This window comes from Squalius cephalus, assembly GCF_949319135.1.
Source record: "Squalius cephalus genome assembly, chromosome: 23".
Classification (NCBI taxonomy): Eukaryota; Metazoa; Chordata; class Actinopteri; order Cypriniformes; family Leuciscidae; genus Squalius; species Squalius cephalus.
Window position 1 is genome coordinate 12,125,020 of NC_137144.1, and position 16,942 is coordinate 12,141,961.

The following is a 16,942-nucleotide window of genomic DNA, read 5'->3' on the forward strand; positions in this document are numbered from 1 at the left end:
GCAAAAGTACAAACTTGCACATTCAGTGCATGTACATTTCTAGAATGAATAGCAATTCAGTACAATTACAATCAAGCGGTGCAGAGCACACTTCATGATTCTCTGGATCTTGCACACAGGGTTGAGCCCACAATGGGCCTAAAATTTTACAGATTTTTGGAGTGAGATCATATGTGCATTTTTTTATTTTATTCAATGCTTAGCACATATCTCACCACACTGCAATTATTAATATTAGTTTGACCATGTCATTGGAGGACACGGAATCCTGTACTGATGAACAAATATAGCAAATACATGTTTATATGTGTGAGATTAGGGTTAGGGTTCGGCTAACCCTAACCCTAGCACAAAATATTTCATTATACAGCAAAGTTATACAGCAAGTTACAGCAAGTAGGAAAATCAGAAGCTAAATCGATAATAAAGAAAGAAGTTATGAGAATGTGGCAGGAACATTGGAATAGAGGAAAGGGAAGGGAACTATTTTATAAACTCTCAGGTTGGGGTATCATAAGGGGGTGTTGCAGAAAGGAGGAAACCATCATTGCAAGATTACGGTTGCAAACTCTGCATCTACTAGGCAAGCATGTAATATATGTAATAATTGTAATGTACCTGATCAGCAGAGCATGTTGTTATGATGTGCAATAAATATGATAGCAGTAGTCAAGAGAAAATTGAGGACATGGGAGAGACTTGCATATTGCAATATGCATAAACAATTATTTAAAATATACTGTCTTTGTTGTTTCTACATTACAGTGGAAATTGAGTCTCACATTATTTAAAATGTATTTATACACAAAACATTAATGGCTAACATTTTTGATTTTATAAAATGATTCTTTAAAGTCTTGGCGATCGGTCCCTATTAAAGGTCCCGTTCTGGGTGATCCCATGTTTCAAACTTTAGTTAGTGTGTAATGTTGTTGTTAGAGTATAAATAATATCTGTAAAATTATAAAGCTCAAAGTTCAATGCCAAGCGAGATATTTTATTTAACAGAAGTTGACTACAAAAAACGGCTCGATTGGACTACATCCCTCTACTTCCTTCTTTAGTGATGTCACTAGAACCGTTTCTTGACTAACCTCCGCCCACGGGAATGCTCCCTCAACTCTACTGGCTACTTGTGCACTTCTTATAACTTAGGCTACTGTGTTTACTCAGCTCTTACGGTGATTTTCTGAAGTAAAACTGACGCTTCATCTTTTGTGTGATGTACAATAAACTATTAAACTCATCAGTATATGTTTGATCATCATTCAGACAGCAGACTTGTAGGCTATTAATAAATAATGGATACATAGCCTACAAGCAGATGACAAATACGTTATAATAACCGTAATTAAACTACTAAACCATACCTGTTTCATCTCTATACAGCACTCTGACTCTGTAGGCATTATTGTCCGACTCGAAATGAACGCCGTTACTGAGAGTTTCTGATATTATCATTATTCCGTGAGATGAATTTTTCCTGACAGACTGAGCGCGAGCTCATGAAGCTCCGCCCCCTGGGTCGTCCAGCAGCAGCTCATTTGCATTTAAAGGGCACACACTAAAACAGCTCGTTTTTCTGAGCCCCAAAAAATGTCAATTTAAACATGCTGTAAAAAATGATCTGTTGGGTATTTTGAGCTCAAACTTCACATACACACTCTGAGGACATCAGAGACTTATTTTACATCTTGTGAAAAGGGGCATATAACGGGACCTTTAAACAATAAAGTAAGAAAGACATATTTTTCTTATACATAGTTTAGTAGCCTACTATTCTTTTTGGCAGAACTTATCATTATAATCACAGTATGATTTTGTATCACCATAGTCACTAAATGTATGTAAAGGCAGGAAATGGAAACATTTCCCCCCCCACTCCCCCCACTCAGGATCGTGCACAGACCTTTTGAGGGGCATGTGTTGAAACTGAAAAAGCCTTTTTTTTGTCCGTCATTAAAACGGTGCCAGCGGCATTACATTACATTTTCATAGTTTCAAAAGGTTACAAACTAGTTTGTTGTAGCAATGGGTGCTCAGTTTTTCCTGATGTAAAATACATTTGGCCAAAATCTCATTTTATAAAAGATGAAATGCTACTGTATGCACAGGCTATTTAAATGTAGGCTATGTATTGGCTATGACTAGATGGCAAATGCTAGACCTCTCTCTCAGGTCCCACATGTCTCAGTCAGACATCAAATAAATAAAATATAAGCCTTTATAGACATAGTTTTTAGTACTTATTCAAACAAGATCTTTGTTTACCCTTGCAAAAATTCATTCAGCTGCTGTCTGCAGTGCGGCTGCTGCGAAACTTCAAGATAGAGGGGGCGGAGTTATCAGGTTTACTGACAGTTTGAGGATTGAACAAGATTTACACAAGCTCTTTTTAAGAACTTTTATTGGCTAATTATTTGTAAACAGACAGACAGACGTAAAGGGTGACCAAATAGCATTGATTTATTGAAGAAGAAGAAAAAAAAACACCACCACCAAAAAAAGGTCACTTTGGGCAAAAGGTCAAAAAGGGCATGTGCTCTGCACAGGTTGAGCCCTACCTGTGCACGTGCTTGCCCCCACTTCTCAAACCAAAGTTACACCCTCAAGACTAGTGGTCGACCGATATGGGATTTTTAATGGCCGATGCCGATGCCGATATTGAGAAAGCAATCTGGCCGATTGGCCGATATGAGGCCGATACAATACATGTGAATACAGTAAATGAGAGACATAAAGAATATTGGTGAAACTAAATGAACATTTATTGTACATACTATTTATGCAAAATTATTTTTGCAATAAAAAATATTTACTAAGAAATTAAAATGTAAACAAAAAGGTAAGGTAACACTTCAATAAATCAAGTTTTAGTGCAGCTTCTTGTCTGCTTTAATATTTACAGTAATTTTTTCAGTCACATAAATAATTACTGCTGCTTACTGCAGGTTACAAATAACATTTATCATTAATAAACCAATCTAAACAAAAGATTGGTTTTTACAAAGCAATTTGTAAGCAATTACAGTATACATTTTATGTACAATACATAGTTAAATATAAAATTTCACATAGTTTATTTACACTATTTATACTTTAAACAGGTTGTTTTACTTCAAGTATATTTAAATAATAATGATTTATGTGTTTAGTTTTGCTTGTTTGTTTCTTTAAAACGTTGCAAGCCGTCACATATGTATTTGCATGACATGAACATATGAAAATGTATACTACACACGATATTACGCCAATCATGGATAAATAAATACAGTAGATAGTGCATAACATTTTCAAGGATTTATTTTCAAACGTAATATTATTACATAGTGTTCTCCTCTCATCCACCTCACGCGACCAACTGATCTGTTACTGTACGTTCACACGCGACCCAGCTTTTCCGTGCACGCGAGTCCGTTGGAAAACAGCGTCTAGTTTAACGTTAAATGTAACCCGAGAACAACGCGCGTATCTGAGGAACAGCCAGTCACGGGATTTTTGACTGTTTGTGAGGTAAAATGTTTTCAGTTTTGTTTGAATTTGTTTATATCACATCTGTGACCCCCACTGGAGCTACCGCTGGGCTGCGGATCTGACATATCACGGTACTGTTTGAATAGACTCTGCTGCACGCCGGAGTGTTTTTGTGTGTAACACAATGTAGCGTCAGGTTAGAAAGCGAATGCGAATGGTCATTTACTGTGTCTGTCAGATGTCTGCTTCACTTCTGAGTGGCTTGTCTTACGGTGCTGGGCGGAGCAGAGCGAGTGTATTCAGTTCATTCACGCTCGCTCTGTTCGCGTCAGTGGAAAAAAGCGCTAATGCACAGTCACAAACTGTTTTGAAATATATCGGCCAAACGGAAAGATTTATCGGCCGATGCCGATATCTAAAAAATTCCAAATATCGGCCGATATATCGGCCTCGGCGATATATCGGTCGACCACTACTCAAGACCACTTGGACTTGACAGTCCTGGCCTCCATAGGTGAGGCACAGGGTGTAATTAGTGCTTGGCTTGAGGCCCTGAAAGCAATAGGCATTCTTGCCCTCTATCTTGGACCACTGCACCACTGAATGTCCATTACCAGTACTGACGCAAAGGTACAACATGTCCAGGGGTGACTTTTTGGTACCATCAATTATTCTGCATTTGCCAACAAATGGCAAACTATCGGCCCCTTCTTCCACTTGCTCTCTATCCCCCGCAATAAGAGATGTTCCGGTTGGAAGGCTCTTTGTTTTCTCCTCAGATTTGGACCACATGCTAATAACGGATCCTTTTGAACCAAGTTTGTCTTCTGGTAAATGGCTAGGGGCTTTTGTGTCGAGCATCGAATTGATGGCATGCTTTTTGGTGCCTGCGACAACAAGTCTCACCGAGCCCTCGGCTTTTCCCATGTCGTTGACAGCAGAGCAGGTGTAGTTGCCTTCTTCTTTCTTGCTCATGCGAGGGATGATCAAGGTGCCATTTTGAAACACAAGGAACCTGGTATTCGTAGGCGGCCCATTAACCGGAATCTAAATTTTTTCGACAATGGCGGGTAAAGGGAATGTAATTAGTTGGTTTCCAGCGTATATCTCCCATGTGACGTCAGGTTTAGGGGTTCCTTTTGTTTCGCAGTATAGCACGACCAAATATCCGTCATAGAGTTCGGTTTTTTCGATGTTTGGCTGATATGTGATGGACACGGACGGAGCCTTGCAATCCAGTTTTGGCATGCTAGTGACCTGTGTACCTTTGAGGTGGGAAGGAGCATCGCAGACAATGTTGTTTTGATCAGGGATTGAGATTGAGGATTTGGTGATCCAGTCCCTAAGCCACTCTAGGTTGCAGGAGCAGGTGAAGGGGTTGTGATAGATTTGGAGGTGGGACATGGCAGTCAAAGCATCAAACGTTCCCTGCACGATGGTGGTAAACTTGTTATTGTTAATACGGACCGAACGCAGGTCCTTCAGGTTGGAAAAAGCGTTCTTGGGGATGCTGACCATCTCGTTATTGTTCATCTTTAACAACTGCAGGGCAGTGAGATTGGCCAAATCCTCCCATGGAAAATGCACAATTTTGTTGTGGCTAATATCCAAAATTTTCAGCTGAATCATCGGAGCCAAGGTGTCCCTCTCGACAGTGACGAGTTCATTGTGAGCCAGCCAAAGAGAGGTCACCTGGATCACATTTATAAAGCTTTTGGATTTCAGCACTTTAATCTTGTTAGCTGTAAGACTCAGGGTGGCCACATTGGACGGCAAGCCCACAGGTACTTCCAGAAGTTCTTTGTTGGCACAATCTGTTAACTGGCGGTTATATTTATCAGAGCAGGTACACTGTTCAGGGCAACAGTGCGCACTGCCAATCACTGCAGTCCCCAAGGCAATAAGCATCAGGTATTTGGTTGCCATTTTCAGCTCCTGCCAAGCACACATGAAGGTGCAGATTAGTACAAATTATTTATGTATTTTTCACACTCAAAGAACAAATGTGAATGAAAGAAGTCATTTAATGTTAACTATTGCAAACTATTATTATTCGATAGAAGGATTGGACTGTAATAGGTGATGATTTATTATTTCTAGCTTTCCTCAATGGGGTGTCGATCAGAACACACTAGATTGAATCAGTTCCATGCAAAGGTGGTTTATTGTTGACAGTTTTGGCTATGCACAACACAGCAGTACACAGGTTGCTTAAAGTATTTAGATGTGTGTGTTTGTGGTCTACAAAGGGAAATAAATAAAGATATATATTAACAAATGTCTCTCGTATTATTATACAAACATTACTACCAAATCTACATTTCTCAAATAAAGAATTATCAGGTTCGATTCTATATTAAATAAAGAAATCAATATACAAGTAACGAAAATATGCAACACCGCCACCCGGTGGTCAGAAATGGCATAACATTCAAAACCGAAACTAAATCTTAGGTAATTTAAATGAACGGCACATAATCATAAAGATCGCGTCCTTAAAGTAACAACATGTAGCTTTTCAACCTTCATAATATATTTCCAAGACCCTTGTGATAGTACATCGACTTACAATAGGTTGAATGAGACGTCTGCCAGAGCCTGACGGGGTCTGTATCGCTTTTACTGGCACTATGTAACTTCGCGGTGCGGGTAGTAACCAGCGCTCAAAAAGAACTACAAAATTCGACTGCTTTACGGCATACGTCACTTCGCCCACCACTTCCTCAAATGTGGCCAACCAGCGCGTTTGTTTTCGTGCGTCTGTTTTCGTCATGGCTGAAGCAGCAGCGAAACATAAGAAGTCCAAGGTTTTGTCGGAGTAGAGTCGGAAGAGGAAAAGGGAGAGTGATAAACTGAAAGGCAGGACGAGGATCAATATGGGTCGAGCGTTTGCTTGCTGGCGTGAGCTAATGGAGGAGGAGTGTTACCAGACCGATGCTGACTTGGCCGTCATGCTGTTGAACTAGTAAGTAACTGTAAATTGCTTGCATACTATCTTTAGTTTTTCTAATCTGTTGTCTGCCTGGCTACGTTACGGAAACTATCTGGTCCTCCATTTATTTATCTTCATGAATCAGCTAGTAGATGAGCGAATTATCAATCTGGTAGCTAGTAAACACTAACATGCGTTAGTTTTAGATGGTTAGGATGCTATCGCTATCATTCTCGTTCAGATTTGAGCATTGTAATCGACATGCAAATCGCAAATGTTTGAGTTAAAATGTTTAGTCTACTAAATATGTATAAATTATAAAAGGAGGAAGATTAATAATATTATCATTGCCCATATGAAAAAAAACCTACATGCTTCATATACAGTAACCGTAAATCATTTTACGACAGCGGTAATGGACAATTCCGCTTCCAACCTGTAGGGCGACCGCAGAGGAAAAGTTCCATGTTGTTGCTTTAAACTCGAAATAACAAGAGTTTTAAATACTAATATAACGATCACACATACATATGCACAAATCAAACACTGAGTGCAATATAAATATTATAAATTGCAAGTAATATCGCACATAGACGGCACATTCACGAGCCCTCAACCTCACGCGATTAAAGGGATACTTCAGGATTTAGCATTAAGATTTGTATCAGTAGAAAACCTGTAGTATTTTCGAATTACCGTGCTTTCCACCCTCATATCCCCCTGAGACAAGAGATTTATGTATTTTTTGTCTGGAAAAAATCCTCCGATGACGCAAAAATCGTAATTTTGCGTCATCGGAGGATTTTCTGGCCAGAGGCTAAAGACTACAGCCAGTAGTAGGAGCTGTTCCGCATGTTTTCAGCCCACCCATAGAGGGTGGGATCTCACTCACAGAATGTACACAGTGTCAGCCGTCTTTCTTTGGAAGCTAAGCTAGCAGGCTCTTGTTCTGTGGAGAAAGCTGAGTAGTAGGAGAAAGCTGAGTAAGTAACCATCCTCCTTTTCCCGGACTTGTCCGGCGGGCGAGATAGTTCAAAATGTACGGGATTCGGCTTTTGCGTTCTGCGGTCGCCATTCATTGTTTACATGCACACCTCTTGTTTCAATCTAACTGAATTCATTCCGATCGGTGAATCTGAATGTAGTGTTTACATGAACGCTAAACAAGTGATCGGTTGATGTGCGTTTTACCATTGCTAAGAAAATTCCCGCTCCTCCGTGAGCGATGCGAGACCCGGCGCGTCTCAGTAATGACGCCACCGGCCTCGCGCCGTTCTCCCGCGGCCGTCAGCCTCGTCCTGCTCTCCACAGTAAACATGATGAATGAATGGCGACTGTAGAACGCAAAAGCCGATCTCTAAATCCCTGGCAAACTCATCACGTAGGCTAGCCTTGTTGTTTGTTTTCAACTGCGCTCCCTTACCGGTAGGCGTGGCCTCCTAAGGCAGTAGGGCTGTCAACGAATATTCTAAATTCGAATATATATTCGAATAGTTTTAAAAAACAGGAATTCTAACGTGAAAATTAATATTCGAATGTGAATTTCGAATATGGAAAAACACGCCCGCGGAAGCAGAGGCGCGGCTGTCTGCTTTGCGAGTGGGCGCGCGCGCTGCCTGAGGGACAGGTCACACAAGTCGCACTGTCTAGCACAGCGTCACTGCTGAAAGTTGACAGTGCACTAAAAAGACAATGGAATAAATTGCAGTCAGTTTTTCATTTTTTTAATACAAGCACCAAGAATGTAAGTAGGCTTTTTCTTTTTTAATAGCACTTTATTTTTTATGAACCTCAGGGTAAAATTTCTTTGTTGTCACATTTCTCGGAATTGTGTGCCTCATTTTATTTAACGTTAAACAGAAAAGTTCCATGTTTACCACAGCACAGCTCGCTCGGAGCGTTCAATGTCGGTTCTATACTGTAAAACTTCAATTAATGTTAATAAATTTGTTTCAATCACTGAATAAAGCCTGCTATATTTGGGACAAGAGTTGCGACCTTAAATTGCTTGCACAAAACTCTTGATCAGCACTCAACATGTGCTTATTGTTGTTGTTAATTTAAACCGTTATGCGCAGAGAGAGCGTGAGCGCGAGGGCACGCGAGAGAGAGAGAGAGTGCCTGCGAGTGAGCGAGAGTGAGGTCTGCGGTCTTGGCCATTAGTTTATTTACTTGGTTTTGTGTTGGTAATACATTGTCAAATATGTATTACTACCTATACAAGTAGTTATGTCTCTTTGTATTAATTTGTCCTGTTATTGACGTAATGCGCGTCATTGACAAAATGCACAACCAGATGTTCGAATAGTTCGAATATTCGTGTGTTTTTTAGAGGGAATATTCGAACGTCATTTTTGAGCAATTTTGACAGCCCTATAAGGCAGCGAAGCAAGTGCATTCTGGGAGTTGTTGTCTTTCATCCACATAAGCCAAAAATACATTTTCTGGCTTTTCTCAGTCTAGAAAGCTCCAAATTCAAAAATTTCTTCACATTTCTTCAACTTAAATGACCTATTTTAAATACACATTCATCTTCCCAGAGGTGGAGTATCCCTTTAACAGATTCATCTCTCTTAAACATGCATCACTTTATGAAAGTATGACATCAAGGCTTTACAGCTCCTTAACAAGTATTGATCACCAAACTAGGTAAACAGTCAACTTACATATATTTATTGACGCACTTCGCACACATAGTCTTGCTTACAGTCCCGCTCGTCTGCTGATGATGACTGACAGTAAGTAGCGCATGCGCACATGACTCGGCCTTTCCAACAATTATGATGATAAGCCTAAACCAAACCAAACCCTAATGCTAACCCTATAGTAAGTATATGTAGTTAGTTAATATTATTCAGTACTTAATTGTATAATTACATTGTAACAAATACATCTTAAAATAAAGTGTAACCATGGTGCTAACACTTTATTTTACGGTGTCCGTGTTACAGAGTAATTACTTAATTAATTACTTAGTAGTAGACGTTGTAATAACATGTAACGAAATATAATTAACATGTAACTAAGTTATGGAACAGCCTGTACTTACAGATTGTAATTACGCACATGTAATAGGCAGCTACTGTTACACATATGTAACAAGCCGAGATGGATAAGGTTTATAGATACACATGAAGTACACTTAAGTACAATCTTGATACACTTTATTTTACGTAGCTTATCCCTGTGTAATATTATGTAATTGCAATGTAATTAGGAAGCTACTGCATGTATTCAAGCTGTGAACTAGTGAGTTTAAATCAAACTAAGGCAGAGATGGATAAGGTATGTATACACAAAGTACACTTAAGTACAATCTTGATACACTTTATTTTACGTAGCTTATACCTGTGTAACATTCTGTAATTTTAATGTAATTAAGAAGCTACTGCATGTATTTAAGCAGTAAACTAGTGGGTTAATTAAGATGGATAAGGTATGTAGATACACATGAAGTGCACTTAAGTACAATCGTGATACACTTTATTTTATGTTACATATGTGTAATGCTACAGAACGTACAAAATTACCATGTGTAACTGAAGGCTTTTCCGGACCTTAGTAGCCTAAGTACTTGTGTTACATTGTGTAGTACTAAGTACTTTCTTATATAATTACACTGTACCAAGTCTGTAACACGCATGTAACCGACTTGGCTTATTACATATGTGTAACAGTAGCTGCCTATTACATGTGCATAATTACAATCTGTAAGTACAGGCTGTTCCATAACTTAGTTACATGTTAATTACATTTTGTTACATGTTATTACAACGTCTACTACTAAGTAATTAATTAAGCAATTACTCTGTAACACGGACACCGTAAAATAAGGTGTCATTGTTACAGTGTATTTATACATTTAAGTACAGAGTAATAATAATTAACTACATGTACTTACTATAGGGTTAGGGTTGGAAAAAGGGGTTCGGTTTAGGGTTAGTTGCATGTAATTAAGCATAATTTATAGTTATTACTACAGTAACTACATGTAACAAGGACACATTAAAATAAAGTGTTACCAAACAATTTTACAGTTTATTTGCTATTATTTCTGTCTACATTCTGGAACATTGTTGCTTAAAAACTTTCTCATAGTGCCTTACCTGTAAGTGATATATTCCTAACGCTCACGCGGATTTCATTCAACACGACACTTGAAAAGATTTAAAAACAATTTAATGCTCAGATGTCAAATTATCCCAAAACATGATGTAGCCTTTTATATCCCGCTGGAAATCTCTGCTGTTTTTGTTAGCAGACGGCAGATGACGTCTGCTCTACACGTCCACCGAACCTCGACCCACTCGCACTCACTCGTCTCTGTTCAGCTGTGAACGTGATTCCTCTGCGCGCCGTCGTGTTCACCGAACCTCGACCACGCGCTCTTCATGTACTCTCAGACGGCCGCGTCTACGCACCACAGCAGGACGTACAACTTTCTCCTTCACCCACACGTGACTAAACGTTGTCACATCCGATATGACAGACGCTCTCAGTCTTCACAGTGCGCTCTTCAAGGGCAACAGTCTCCACCCTTCCATAACCAGCCTATCATGCTGGATTATGGATTAGTCTATTACGGATGTCGAAAAGAGAGCAAAAACATGGCAAACACACAAGCACCGATCAATGAAAGAAAAAATAAAATCAATATCAAAATACATTCATATAAAATAAACATTACAATAATACTTTAATCCCAACACACACACCCCACAATAAAACATCAGCAGTCCCTGCTATCACTTGACCACCCTCATCTATACTTCAAGGCCGCTGTCCTAAATTGGGACGTGTAGAATGTCTCACTTGATTTTCTCCATTTACATAATCAGACTCTAAAGCAACCCACATTCTATAAGGCAGGGGATTGGTACATGTACTGGTACCCTCAGAAATTACAGGCTGGGGATGTCCTACCTCAGATGCAGAACACAACTTAAGGGCATTCCGATGCAAAACTTTTTCCTGTCTCCCTTGTTCTGGTTTCACCCAGTACACAAGTCCAGTATTCCCCAGTGTCCCAGTTACAACATAAGGCATGGGGTCCCACCAACTACACAATTTCCCACGTCCCTGAATATTTCTGTCATGAATCCAAACACGTTGACCAGCCAAAAATGGTACGGCTTTAGCCCTACTATCATAGGTCTGTTTAGATAGTTTGGCAGCAGGTCGAAGTCCACAGTAGTCGATCGTCGAGTTCACGCGCATAGGTTATCACGCGAGTGAACTCGACAATCGACTACTTTGGACTTCGACCGAAAACAGGAAGAAAATATAGGTATACCTTTCTGTTATAACTTCTTTTTTTTCTCAATGTAACCCAGCATTGTTAGGTCTGACTCACCAGGGATCATTTAGTGAAGGAAACGGAACCACTACGACTTTCACAGTGAGTTTTATAGTTCATTCCATATTTGTGTCAAATACTGTTAGCTCTTATGATATGTAATTTGTGTTAAGTTGCTTTATTGAGAGCCGCCATGAGACCGCTAAAACATGTGACAGTGTAATTCAGGCTGCATAAGTTACGAAGTTGATGTCTGCCATTTTGTGTTAGTCTGGGGGGAACTCCTAGTAATAGCTTGTTGAGGACACAACGTGGCCATGATATCATTTTAGGTAACCTGACATCCTCAGTTGGTTCTGGCTTACTTAGTGCCTTAGGCAAGATTAGATATGGAGCCTCTAAATTAGGGGGGAAAAATAAATGTAACTTATCATTATTAATACAGAACTATAAACCAAAGTTTTCAAACCATGTTTAATTTATTGAATAAATGTTATTTCAGGCCAAATACAATATCAATAAAAATAAAAGTGTTTTTTGGGTTAATGCTAATGTTACTTCAAAACTATTTACTGTTACTATTTGATGATATTACATTGACATTATTATTTAATGAATTTAATGAACGAGGACCAAATTTGTTAATCCACTTATGCATCCACCTTATTATCAGTGCAGAAGTAGGCTAAGCTATTTTACGTGAATATGCAAGACTTCCAATTCATTTGCTGCTCAGAGTGTTACCGCCAGGATCCGCCACGTAGACATCCTCATGAATTTAAAATTCATTAAGATGTTTTAAAGGCAGGGTAGGCAGGATTTTTCTAAAAAACTTTTTCCCAAATTTGTTTAAACTGTCTTTATATACCAATACATAATTAAAATGTAAGTACTCTGACAAAGAGAGTATAAAAATCGAGTGTCTGTAGTCCTCTCAGGACTGAAATAAAAACAGCTACTTATTCCATTCACTCCCACCCCCTCCCTTTTGGGCTCCTTCCAAAGCCACGCCCCCAAAACACATGAACGCCGATGCCGACCGCTCAGCTGGAGGAGGATGCGTTTGCCAGTGCATGTAGTAACATCATGTCAGAATCACATGTAATAAAATACCTAACTTTATCATTATGAATATGAAGGTCAATGACGTGACGGGTCATTTTTGTTTGTCCAAAGGCCTTAATAATAATAAAAAAACAAATATACAACATCCTAAGTATGTAAGGTTGTACAACTTGATCTCTTTTACTGAATCCAAAAGGTTTTAATTATATTTTACTACATATAAAGGTATTTTAAAGATTTTGAAGTGTCAAAATGTCATTCGGTAAAACCGATATAGTAAATATTTAAATGGAATAATATTGTTTTTAATAACTAAAGGAACTACAATAATACAAATATAAAGCAGATAAGGCTCTTTTTTTACATTTCCCCTTTTCTCCTTTCCCTGTGCAATGTTTTACTTGAATATGTTGGAGTGTTTAGAGTAGTCCAATAAATTATTACATTTATGAGATCAGTGATAATTTGTTTTAATATTTCTTCTGTGGTACACACTATCTCAACATCAATGTCAAATCAGTTTTTAACTTTCAAATCAGTGGTTAAACCGAATTACTTTTTTGGTGACATTTTTTCCATCTTGTAAAAAATGACAAAAAACAGTGTTAATTGATTGTACAAACCAAAAAATCTTAAACTAAAAAAACTAAGTAAACTAAAAAATGGTTTCAGATAGGGTTATATCTCCATTCTATTTTTTTACACTTTTAAAAACCTTATTCGTCAATGACCCATAAACAACTAACATGGCTGTTAGTACTCACTATCAAGCTAGCATATCGATACTGGTAAAGTTTAAAATATATTGAGTTTGATTCGGTAACGAGCTAGTAGCATAAGGCAAAGCTAAAAACAGGTTGCATTGATACACGTTTTCCCATTACCATCAGTTACACTGTGATGAAGGTGAATTTCGTGTAAGATTCATAACATGGTGTTTTGCATGTAAGAGCTTCCACGATGAAAGCACTGTTGGCTCTGATGAGGACTAACGTTACACTCCGGTGACAAGTAGCCTACCTTTCTACCTTACTAGTTCCTTTTTTTGCCTTGTTTGCCTTCGCTGACTGTATATGCAGGTACTGGAGATTTTGACTGCTCTTTCTCTGCCATTATTGTGATTCTTCCTAGCTTCCGTGCCTCTCTCTGTGCCTCTTCGCCTCCTCGAGTCAAACGGGTGCGGCGCGCATGTGGGCAGCTCCTGTAGCAGCAGGGGTGGTAGCCATGGTAGCGAGGGAGAGTGACAGTCGCCCAGCCAATCATTTCATTCGTTCCAAATGGAAATAAGTAGCTGTGTTTATTGCGCCCTGAGAGGACTACAGACACTCGATTTTTATACTCTCTTTTTCAGAGTACTTACATTTTAATTATGTATTGGTATATAAAGAAAGTTTAAACAAAATGCCGACCCTGCCTTTAAGGTTAAAAATATTGCTGCATGTGATTTAACCTGTTAACCGTTGCCAGTGCGCCCGCACACTGAAGCGTTTTTTATTTATTTAATTCAAAATTACTATCAGATTTAATGTTATACCTTGACAAACTATACATAATTAAAAAGATATAATACTCAAGTTTCAGTATTTGACCACTATTGTATTCTGAGAAACTCATAGTGACAGTTATGTCTTAATTTGTGTCAGGAGTTATGAAATGAAAAAATGAGTCGATACCTTTAATATGAATTATGCGCGTCAGCCGCTTTCATTCATAAAAAACTCTGTGCTGTCGTCATGACAGTGATACACAAAACAACGTCCCTCAGGGCTTTAGCTCAAAACTGTGTAGATTTGGAGAAATATTGATAGATTCTCATAGATTTACATCATATTTCTATAGACAGGAATAATATTTATTGAATTTATACCCAAATGCGTCGATGTAATCTTTATGAGCGTTTGGTACTCTGATACTGTATTTTGAATTCATACCAATAGCCTGAGGGCGCTATATGCACAATAATAGTCCATATATGGAACATGAAGAAGAGCCATGATCATGTGACATTCCAGGACGTCACTGATACACACAAAGCTAACAAGAGATCGCGCTGTAACATGCAGATACAGACGTTTTGAAGACAATAAACATGTTTGCAATGATATTTGAGTTACCTGTGTTTTTCAAGCCATGCCAGGTATTTTCATAATAATAGATTATATTTATAATGTAATGCTAATCTATATAGACTATCATTGTGCAGAACACTATCCAATAGTATATTTTCTGTCTGATTTTTTTTATCTGAAGCCAAATTAGATCACAGAAGATTATTTAAAATACTCTACTTGCGTTATAAAGTAAGTTTGGAGCACAAACATGGTTTTAATCTCATAAATTGTCGTGTATTGATGATGTGCTAGGCTAACATGCTAGCTAGCCCTACACTGTAAAAAAAAATCCTAATTTTACAGAAAATAACTGTGATTTTTTGACGATCATTTTCTTTCATTCTAAATTGTACTCAAAACACTGTAAAATTACAAATAATATCTGTAAAATAAAAATTCAGCTGTTATTTTAGGTATTGTGACATTAATGACAAATTACAGTAATTCACACTTTTTATACAGAAAATTGATTGTATTTTTCATACAGTATTTTTTCTGTTTTCTTAAATTACATAAAAATGTATGTAAAATTACAAATATAATCTGTAATTTAACAGAAACAAAACAGTTAAATGATAAAATGGTCAAATGACTGTCAGCTCCCCAAAAAACTGTAAAACATCCTAAATTAAATAAACTGAAAAACACTGTTATTTTACAGGTATTTCCTGAATAATCACGATCATATACCTTCATTGTAAAAAAAATCGTAAAAAAAGGGTCAAATGACTGGCAGCTGCGGCTGCCAAACAAAAACCTTAAAATTAAAGTCAAATATGGTAATTTAAATAAACCGAAAAAACACTGTTATTTCACAGGTATTTCCTGCATTATTATGATCAAATACCTTCATTGTAAAAAAAAAGTAAAAAAAGGGTCAAATGACTGGCAGCTGCGGCTGCCAAACAAAAACCCTAAAATTAAAGTAAAATATGCTCATTTAAATAAATTGTAAAAAACTTTAAAATAAATTTGATGTCACCATGATTGAGATTAGTGTCTGCTTTAGTTGGGCTCATGACTTCAATTTTTAACTTACGTTTTTCTCTGGTTGCTTTAACTGTGTATTTGATGCACATTTGTTATAGCAATATATGCTAGTGAAAATTTCAGATGATTTTGGTCATTCTTTGATGATGTCATAATATGATGGCTTGATTCTCTGATATGACAGTCAAAAATATGAATATATTAGCTTAGATTACATGTAGATGGAATTTAGCTTTATACAAAGTCTATAATGTCATAATTTCTCACATGCATATAATTTTTTACAATCGTAATAATTCAGGAAATAGCTGTAAAATAACAGTGTTTTTCTGTAAAACATTTAAGGAAAATTTCTGTAAAAGTTTTTTGCACTTCTAAAATAGGATATTTTACTTTATTTTTACGGTTTTTGTTTGACAGCCGCAGCTGACAGCTTTAAAATAAATTTGATGCCACCATGATTGAGATCAGTGTCTGCTTTAGTTGGGCTCATGACCCGTGAGTTTTTAACTTTAGTTTTCTCATGCTGCTTTAACTGTGTATTTAATACACATTTGTTATAGCAATAAATGCAGGAGAAATATCAGATGATCTTGGTCATTCATCAGTGATGTTACAGTCATCGTGATGATCTGATTCACTGATATGACAGCCAAATCTCTGAATATATTATTTTAGATTACATAATATGTAGATGGAATTTAGCTTTATACAAAGTCTATAATGTCATAATTTCTCACATGATCCTTGGCAACAATATTGTAATAATCTGAAATTTAAAAAGATATATATTATATGGAAAAAGTTTTGAGCTGGTTAATTTTTTTTTGTAGTATAGACATCAAGAATCAACATATGAATCTCAACAATGGTGACAACCAACAAAGCCTTTTTGTGACTTTATAGTAGTTCAGATTTTTTTTCGTTGTCACCATTGTCGTGATTCATACGCTGATTCTTGATGTCTGAATGAGTCTACATGATCCTGTCAGAACATTTTCTGTATAATGACATCATAAAATCTGAGTATCACAGCACTGCAGAATCTTCTATAGCAGTTTTATCATGCAAAAA

General features: G+C 37.5%; 1 protein-coding gene across 1 annotated transcript; it reads right to left on the bottom strand.

Annotated features, from left to right (window-relative positions):
* Window positions 1-2,287: 2,287 nt before the first annotated feature.
* Window positions 2,288-10,550, bottom strand: LOC307151641 (immunoglobulin superfamily containing leucine-rich repeat protein 2-like; the record flags this gene model as incomplete). The annotated part of the gene is given in 5 exon segments (XM_079859755.1): window positions 2,288-2,320; window positions 3,958-4,519; window positions 4,521-4,530; window positions 4,533-5,409; window positions 10,513-10,550. Coding segments are annotated over 4 exon segments (1,473 nt in total). The 5' UTR covers window positions 5,401-5,409; window positions 10,513-10,550.
* Between the last annotated feature and the right edge of the window lie 6,392 nt (window positions 10,551-16,942).